This window comes from Hipposideros armiger, unplaced genomic scaffold (genome assembly GCF_001890085.2).
Source record: "Hipposideros armiger isolate ML-2016 unplaced genomic scaffold, ASM189008v1 scaffold_40, whole genome shotgun sequence".
NCBI lineage: Eukaryota > Metazoa > Chordata > Mammalia > Chiroptera > Hipposideridae > Hipposideros > Hipposideros armiger.
Genome location: NW_017731390.1, coordinates 3,437,826 through 3,447,737, shown reverse-complemented (window position 1 = coordinate 3,447,737; position 9,912 = coordinate 3,437,826). Strand labels below are relative to the sequence as shown.

At 37.3% G+C, this 9,912-nt stretch overlaps 1 protein-coding gene across 2 annotated transcripts in view; it reads left to right on the top strand.

The window, feature by feature from the left end:
* Positions 1-9,912, top strand: part of NPEPPS (aminopeptidase puromycin sensitive) — a 92,702-nt gene continuing 82,790 nt past the window's right edge. Inside the window, exons 1-2 of one of the 2 annotated variants that reach the window (XM_019638817.1) lie at positions 1-397; positions 8,408-8,492. In XM_019638817.1, coding sequence (XP_019494362.1) covers positions 140-397; positions 8,408-8,492 — 343 coding nt within the window. In that variant the 5' untranslated portion in view covers positions 1-139. The remainder of the gene's footprint in view (positions 398-8,407; positions 8,493-9,912) is intronic. The other variant, XM_019638816.1, reaches the window with a different exon arrangement.

Here is a 9,912-nt window from a genome sequence, read left to right as displayed (position 1 = left end):
CTCCCCTCCGCCCCCTTCCCCGTAGGCAGCCAGCCCGCCCGCACTAACTCCCTCCCGGCCCGGGGCGCTTGGGCTGGGTCTCACCCCCGCCCCCCCACGCTCCCCCGGTAGCTCTCTGGCGATCGCCCGCGCTCGGTGGATGTGGCTGGCAGCCGCCGCCCCCTCCCTCGCTCGCCGCCTGCTCTTCCTCGGCCCTCCGCCTCCTCCCCTCCTCCTTCTCCTCCTCAGCCGCTCCTCTCGCCGCCGCCGCCTCCACAGCCTGGGCCTCACAGCGATGCCGGAGAAGAGGCCCTTCGAGCGGCTGCCTGCCGATGTCTCCCCAGTCAACTACAGCCTTTGCCTCAAGCCTGACTTGCTGGACTTCACCTTCGAGGGCAAGCTGGAGGCCGCCGCCAAGGTACGGCGACCCTCGGGCGCTGGGGGCGAGCTGCTGGGCAAGCAGTTAGGCCGCGCCTGCGGGCTGGGCTGGGGGCCTGGCCGGGAGGGCCTGAGCGCTGCGGGGCCTGGGGCTGGGGAGGCCGGCTCTGGGACGGGCGCGCCCCTCTGGGGCGGCCGCGGGGCGCCCTGGCGGGTGTGCTGTGCCCTGCTGGGCTGGGGCCCCGGGCCACGCTGCGGTTCGTGCCGCGGGACCCGGCGGGCCCCTCCGGGGCGAGGACACCTGTGTGGGGCATCCTTCTGACCCCGGGCCCTTCCCGGCTTGAGAGTGTTGTAGGAGAGGCTGGAGGGTGTTGGGAGAGGCCAGAGGGGTTGTCGGAGTCTCAGCCTCCTGACTCAGTTCTTTTCTCTGGTTCTCCCTACGCCCCACCGAGGATACATTGGAAGGGGCGGTCATCTGGGACTCTTGGCCGCCGCGCGTTAGCGAGGAGGGGAGATTCTAGAAAGGGGGAGAGGGCGAGAAGGAGAATGTTAATCCCAGGCAGCCTTGCTGAGTTCTCCTCGCCTGCTCCGGCCCAGGGGCTGGGTTTCCAAGATGATCCGCCCCTCCCCCTCCCCTTCTCCTCAAGTGACAGTGCAGCAGTGACTTGATTCTCTCCTAACCCCTAGAGAAGCTGCAGGAGGACCCCTATCTCCGCTTTTCTTCCCATCTTCCTAGCTTTGCAGCCTTTGAAGCAGGTGGATTTATTGCTACAGCGATTGTTGCTTAGCAGTAACCCTCCTCTGAAAGAAGCTATTAGTTTTAGCATACCACTGGTTAAAATATTCCATTACTCTTCATTGCAGTTTTTGGTGATTCATGCTGTCCCCACCTCCCCCCCACCCCCTCGCAGCATTATCTGAAGTATTGTTTGATTTTGGAGACCATTAATATTGATGCCCCACAAAGGTCCGGGACAGCAGACGTTTGTGATACCATGTTATATGATGTATTATGTGAAGTTTGTAATGAAAAAATGGGAACTGTGTAGTAGTTATCTTTAGAAAGAATGATGGTAAATATATTTTGTTTCATTTCTTTTCCTACTGCAGTCGGGGAAAAATCAGTAGGCCTCAACCTTAAAGAACAGGGTGTGTATGTAGCAGTAAAATGAAAGAAATGTAGACTAATGTTTGAATGAATTGAAAGTTGGCAGTTGTCTTTGAAAGCTGAGTACTCAGATTAAAACTATATCGAAAAGTATAGCATTTAAAAGTATACTGTCAGGTTGAGGGCACTGAGTAAGGGGGCTCTAGGGCCTTGCTTGTCTCAAAAGGCAAAACTTAATCCTGTGAAAGTAAGGTGATTTAGAATTTTTCCATTAAGAATATGAACCAGAATGAGTGCATCTTGGGTCTAAATTCAGATTTGAGAGTGTTATTTGGGAGACTATATTTGTTTAAGCCAAGTGACTAGAGTGTTTGATATATATTGGCAGGGGGCAGATGGGAGGGATTGTAAACAGTAATGTGTCTTGTGACTTGGCAAAGAAAGAAGGACCTAGCGATGAATGAGTTCGCATTATGTGAAAAGACTAACGTTTAAAAAAAATCATTTGTTTCTTTATCCCATTTGTTAGCATGATGGCCTCATAATTCTGAGAGGAATACATATTTAGAGAAAAATTTCAGGAAAAAATTGCCAATTAAGGTTTTAAATAATTATTTTATTATTGACAGTTTTATTTAAGTGTTAGGATAGAACAACAAGCAGTAATGTGCTCCTCCTTCCCCCTTTTCTACTTTTTCAAAGAAATGAGAAATATTTAGAAGACTGGTTTAGGGCATTGAGTGAGCACATGGTAATATTAGGTATTAGATATTAGCAGGGACTTATCAGTTTGGTACCAAGGAAATAAATAGATGAATCTTTTTTAGTAATATGAGCTTCTCAAAGCATTTCTTTTCAGACATTCTTTTCAGGCTAGGTGGCAACACAAATGAAAGATGGCATTATAGTGAATTCTAACAGGTGTTATTAAAGGATGATTGGACTTTTTAATTGTATGCATTGCCACCTTTGGAAGTGTAAAGTGGAATTAACATTAGTAAAAAGTTAACAGTAGCAAAAAAACCCCAAAACATATTAATGTTTTTGAAATCCATGGATTGGAGCAGTAAGTTTGAATTGTGGCATTAGATGGTATCTTATTGTTGAAATCTAAAAATGTAGACAAAATTATATCTCTAGAAACCCTAATTTATAACTGGTATTGGGTCAGTTTTCTAATAGTTGAAATCACATTACACAAAGTATGCAAGTTGTTTGGTTGCTTTAGTTGAAGAATTTTATGATAAGCCCAGAGTATTTGTACAGGTTACATATTAGAAATTTAGTGGATTTTTAACCTGGTCTGGGTGTGTACTCCTGGGGAAGGTGAAGAAATTAGTGTGTGCTAATTTCAAAAGTAGTTTGGTCTAATTCAGCAGGTTTTGAAAAGGTGTTATCATGGGCCTAGAGAAATGGGACATTCCCTTTCCTCTCTTTTACATTAGGATATTTGAGAGCAACGGATTTTTGTAACTATTTCAAACTCTAACTCTCTTGCTTTGTAGATAATTAATTTAAAAATAAATTACAAGTTTATGTGAGTGGCTACAATTCCTTGTTATGATTGTGTAGTGGTTTATACAGCAGTTGGGCTTTTTCTTATGGAAATGTTATACCTGTGCCAGGGAAATTAACTTCATCCTTCAAGGCCAGAAGTCAGGATATGCTAGACAATCCCTGGCCTCCACCAACAAAATATTATGTTGGTGATGACTAAATTGGCACTTAGAGGAGAGTTACAGATATAGTAGTTTGTTTGGCAGGCTAAAACTTGGCATCTAAATGGATGTTATTGTCAACCCTGTGTTATGGAATTTTCTGCCCAAATTTTGCTTATTTTCTATGCAGTCATTTTGTTTGTTTTTTACTTTAAAAGATGATAAAATTAATAATTTGTCTAACATTGAACTAGATCACTAAATGGTCTTAAGAGATTAAATTTGAAAAATTGACAAGGAATTGAATTTGTTAGATTTCCTATTCTGTTTCTATAAATGTATCTATGAGGAAACACCTAAGAAGCTTTTATATGTTAAACTTTATCTAATATCATCTGCCAATGAATTCTGTGGTGAATTTCCCAGATAAATGAAGCTTACCCTTTGAGGCACTTAGAATTGAAAAAAAACAAAACATTTACTGATTTGGGTGGAAATACTCCTAAAATGTATTTTCTTAAACTCTATAATTCCTCATGATCTAGGTTTGTTTCTTTTCTTCTTTTTTAAAATACTGGACATCATTCTGAACATGTGTCATTGATACTTATAACCGTAGATGACCCAAAACTGTGTACTATGATTTATTGATTTCATTATCTGTTCATTAAAGTTTTCTTGTTTGTTTTCCTTACTCTCAGGTTATTACTTCTTGCTGCTTACTGTGCCTTGTTGCTGCCTATTGTGCAATTTCTTCCCTCTTCTATTTTACTGAACTTGATCTGAAGAGGTCCAAGTAACCAGATAAACAAGCTTGTTTGAGCTTAAAAATAAATTTCTAAGTGAGGGTTTGATGGATTTCTCTTCTGAGTGAAGAGTATGAGCTTTATTGTATGAACTTTGTATCATCTATTCTGGCTTTCCATACAGGCTTTTTTTTTTTTTTAACTTCCTGGTTCTGTATAATTGATATTGTCCAATACAACCTGGATAAATGTGCTCTTATGTAGTAAATTATCTATGAAACCTCTCTGAACTTTGCTATGTAAATGAACCCGTTCATATTGTAGAGTAAGTCTTATTTTAATCTGTATGTGAGTTAGTGGCAAAGGACTGAGTCTTCGGAAAGCTGTTTTGTTGTTAACTGAGATTAGTTCTCCACATCTTGGACATTTCATTTTGAACACCATACCACTATGTAGTTCTTAGTTTACTTGTAATGTCTATAGAATTTTATTTTAAATTAGGAAATATTTTAGAAATACAGAAAAGTAGCCCACTACCCAAGTTTTGTCCTGTTGGCTTCAGACAGTGCATGATGTTTTTTGGGAAGTAAAATATCACAGATACCACTAAAGCCCATTTCCATCTCTTCCCATCCCTAACCCCCAGAGGCAACTTCTCTCTTGAGTAGGTAGGTGAGTAGTATTCCTATGCATAGTTGGAAAGTTTTATTACATATATAACTATCCACAGACAATAAATAGCAATGTTTTGTATGTTTAACATTTTTACATTAATGGTACTTATTATGACTTTCTGTCATTTGCTCTTTTCAGTGTCTCTTTTGTTAGAAAACTTGGCTCAACTTTGTTTACTAATTATTTGCCCCTTATTGTCTTTAGAAATTATAGCCCTATTCCACAAAGACAACAGTTATTACAAAATTTTAATGGTGAGATCGCTTGTCAGGCAAAGTGACTCAGGCTTCATTCAGACTGACTGGTATTTGTAATTGTCACACTGGAGATTTCCTTTTACTAAAATCTCAGGACTTTGGCAATCTGAAAAAAACCCTTTGATTTCTTACTATAGTACATGTAAAGTGCATTCCTAAGTGATTGTAGTAAAGACTCATTCAGGAAAAAAAGTTGTCTCAGATTACTGCCTTCCTAACTCATAGGAAACTTCCACTGTAAAATTGTTACCAGTGGTCAAGCTGCCTCTTCAGTGGAGCCATTACTTAGCATTGGTTCAGTTGAAATGTAGTCTGTACAGGACTCCAAGAAGACTTAACCCTGGATTTGAAACAAACAAGGATACACTAACTTTCCATTCTTTAATAGCATCAAATGGAAAAGTTGAAAATGAGCTTGTTATTAACTCAGTTTATATACCAACTTTAACATTTTGCTTCTCTTTTAAGCTTGGAAACTGAAGATCTTAAACTGAACTTCCTTTACATTATTACCTGTATTTTTGATAGTGGAACACACAGGTAATATTCACTAACATGATGATGTTAATATGTGAGAAATCACATACTGAATCATCAGCTCAGTGCTATTGTTGGGAAAGCATCAAAAACAACAGAATTATATAGTGTGGTGTCCAACGCTTAAGCATACGCTGAAGTCTATATGGATTTTTTAAATTACCTTTCTTGGGCAGTGCATATATGCTGATATTAAAATAGCCATATATTATAGCGCATAGTTCTTAAATATTTTATCATTCTGATCAGGCACTTTATAAACTGTTAGGTGAATGCTGTTAGATGATATTTAGAGTAACATCTTTATGATTAGAGCACATTTAATCTTGATCTCTGTGTATGTGCCTTAATAACAACATCTATTAAGTGATTAGTATGTATCAGATGCTAAATACTACAACAAGCACTTTCTATGGATTATCCTATTGTTTAAAATGCATCTCTAATATGAGACAGAAAATACTGTCCAATTTGTAAAATTTGAGTGGAGTTCTATTAAGATAAATATTTTTGTTTCTTTGGGTCTTTCCTCCCACCCTTTCAGAAATGGCAGTATTCCTGAAAAAAAAAAAATAGTAGCTATTCAACAAGTAGCTTAATTCGTTAGTATAAACAGGTGGGTTTTCCCTAGTCACAGGAGGAACTGAATTGTCCTTGTAACTGGATGTAGTGCACTGTGCCTATCCAAAGTACACATTTTCCTTCAGAATGTTACAATAGTAGTGAGATAAATGTCATTTGGCATATGAATATGTATTGTTATACAGGTATCTTGATATTGGTAGATTAACTGCTTGGCTACCATTAAATTCACTGTAGATGTTGATGGATGAAAATATAGTTGCCTAGATAAAGATTACGATGCGTAACTAAACCACTGTTACTATTCTGTTGGCATAAACTTCAAACTCTGGAAGGTTTTATTCATTGTACCCTTTGAAGCACACCCAGTAAATGCGTCATTTCTCTGTTTCTGAATTTTTAAAAGTCATTTTATGACTAGGCAAAAGATTTTTTTCTTTTTGTTCACGTGTAGTGCCATCAATGGCCAGTTGGGACATAAAAGCTTAAGTTCTGTTTTAGGAATGTTCTGGTGAAATAAACTGTAAAGGAATATTACCACTTACTAAATTTGAAAATTATGCTCATTAAATGACATTTTTTGTTTAGAAACAGGAAGATTTGATTTATGAGGAGGATTTTTTTTTAATGAGACAAAATAGTTTCACTTTGTGTGTTAGAGATTTTGACCGTCTGTTATAGGCATAATAACATACTGCATGTAATATAGGCCAGATAATTTTAGTTTAAAATTAATCATGTTTATGTATTGGCTGTTAATAAAATGATTACTCTTAAGTATAGCTTCTTCATACAGATATTACATTACTCCTGTATCCTTACCTAGTTTTGTGGTCTGTTCAGTGATCTCAAGGCATTATTGACCTACACATGAGTTTTGTTTGGTCTGTACAGTGTTTTTGAAAAATTTGAATTAGTTACCATCCATTAAAAATTGGGAGAATGCACATGAAATCTGAATTTGTGGCTTTTAATTGGAAGATCTGTCAACAAACACTAAGTCTGCTTTTCAGTATAGCAGTAATTGTTTGGCTGGCTCCAAGAAGTGGCTACTCTCCCCTTTCTTTATGCATACGTTTTACCTGGCCTACTGCACTCACCTTCTTGATTGGCCTCTGCAGGCATTTGTTTGTGATTTAGGGAATTAGTATTTTTGTTATTTTAGATTCTGAAGATTCAAATGTCTAAAAATGAATTTGAGGTTTTGTTTAATGTAGCCAGTATATAAAAACAAGATTACAATCAAATTGAAAAATGGGCAAGAGTTATGAACAACCAATTTGCAGAGGAAAAACATAGTGGCAAAAAAAAAATGCTTAGTAACCAATGTTACTAGTAATGAGAGAAATTCTAATTTAAACAACATTGGAATACCATTTAGTACCCATCAGATTGTCAACAATTTTTAATTTTTTTGGAGGATGCTGAAAGTGGGATTTCTTTATTCTTCATGCGAGTGTCAGTTGAGACAACAAGACACCTTGAATAACAAGAAAGTGGAAATAACCTATCTTCCTTCAGGAAGGAAATGGATAAATAACTGGTTTATTTATAGAATGGAATACTACTATGCAGGAGTTAAAAATGAATGGATTAGATATACATCTGTGAGCATGTACCCATCTCAGAAACAATATTAAATGAAAAAAAACAGACTGCAAAAGGTTCTATGCAATTCGATACCACTTGTATAAAATTGAAAACATTGTTTGCTGATCTTTATACATGTAGCAAAAGTACTAAACATACACGAGAAAGATATACATTAGCCTTAGGATAGTGGTTATATCTAGGGAATGAGGAAGAAAAAAAAGTGCTGTTGTTATTTCAATATTTTATTTTTTTGGATCTGAAGCAAATAAGACAAAGTCCTAAAACTTCATTTAATCTTAGTAGTTAGTCATTAGTATCTGTTACATCCAAAATGTTTCTTTGGGAAAAGAAAAAATTTAAAGAGTGTTTTATGAAGTTTTGACATAGTTCATGATATCAGCTTTCTTTCTCTAAAGGGTCTCACGATGGGTATGATGTACAGGTTACAATACATAATTAATTGCAACATATAAGAAATGTTTGCTAATTAAAAATTTTTTTTGAAATTAAAAATTAAGAGTGGTTATAAATTAAAAACTAGATAGTGCTGAGAAGCTTTTGAGTAAAACTCTTCACTAAATGAGAAAAAAAGTGGTTATAAATCAAGATTTAAGCAGAAAAATTTGTTTTTATTTTAGTTCACGGGTCAGATGTTTAAATTCTGCGAAATACTTAAATATTTATTATTACTTTTAATATAATTTGGAAAATGTGAATTGCTTTGGATTACTTAAAACTCATTTATTTCTACCATTGATGCATAAATACTCAGTTTAGGTTTTAGTGATGTCTGGTTTTTAAAAATTGCCTGCAACATGCATTAGACTGGGATGAAGATACACATATTATTAATCTAGGCTGTTTCTGACACTGCTGGTTTTTCTTTCCCCTTAGGTGAAGCAGGCAACCAATCAGATTGTGATGAATTGTGCTGATATTGACATTATTACAGCTTCATATGTACCAGAGGGAGATGAAGGTAAGAGTTGTTTTCCATTTTAATTTGCTGTCTTTGTGTGTATGATATGTATTTGTGTGTGTGTGTAACATATACATTTTTAGGTTAAGATGTCCATGTTTATTACTTTAGAAATAGGAAAATTCCTTAGATATTCATGGGAAATATTTGAGTAGTGTAATCTGAGATAAAGGAAATGTCACAATTTTAATTCTACTTTAAACATTAACTTACTTTGTGATCCTAGACAGATCACATCTTCATAAGTGTAAAATGATTATAATACTGTGCATATAAAGCTGAAGAGTTATTTTAAAAATTAAGGACTTTGAACACAAAAGGTTCATCAAGAGGGTTTAGTTCATATGTGGTTTTCTTAAAGATTTTTTTCCTCTTGAACTATAGATAAAATTGAGACAATAAATTACTCGTAATTGGGAGAACAATATTTGCTTTATGAGATCGGATGTGAAGGTTAGAAGCTAGATGATGGAGTTAATTACAGGGGAAGAATAAATATATTAAAAAGAAACATGGTATAGAATGTATAGGAATTCAATGGACATCTTTAAAATGAGAACTATTTTAAACCTTGTAATTACAATAAGGATTCAATTAAGTAATCAGTTGTGGCCTGAAATGTTATTCCCACATAAGCTGCATTTAAAAAAGTTATCAAGTTTAGCATAAACTCACAAGTATAATGCTGGAGGTGAATTGCTTTTTACTTTGACTTTATCTTGACATTCTTTGTCAGCATGGTTTATTGATTAGTCTCTACTACTCTGATACTTCCTCTTAGAAAGTCTTCTCATTTGATATAAAATAAGTTAGAAATTTGACCTTTTAATTTACATTTTGTATTGCTATTTCTCTCTCCTTTACATTATACTGAAAAGAACCATATAAGTAACATTTTAAAGCCTGGCAATTTTTATGTCATGATTTTTTTCTTAAATTATCTTGTCCATAGAAACACAAACAGCAAAGTAAGTAGCAATTGAGCATATTATTGTCAAGAAGTACTTATGTTCAATTGATTGTAAATGAGATCAGACTGGTGCAATTTTAAGTTGAAGGAACAGATCCCACAAATAGACTTTGAATGCATGCCAACTTTAAAAAAAAGTGTTTGGTGGGCCGGCCGAGTGGAGCAATGGTTAAGAGCTGGCTTGGGACGCCAGAGGGCCCCGGTTCAGATCCCACATATGAGGGTCAGTGACACTGCCCTCTACAGCTAAGATGCTGAACAACAGCTCAACCTGGAGCTGGGTTGCCTTGAGTCGCCAGCGACCGAGTAGGCTGCAGCCATTGTTGCAGTGGGTTGCCATGGGCTACCGTGTGTAGCCAGCAGCCAACGTGAGCAGCCAGCAGCCAGCTTGAGCGGCCAGCAGCCTCCATGAGCGGCTGTCTAAAAGCTGGTGACTGATCTCCCTCGCCC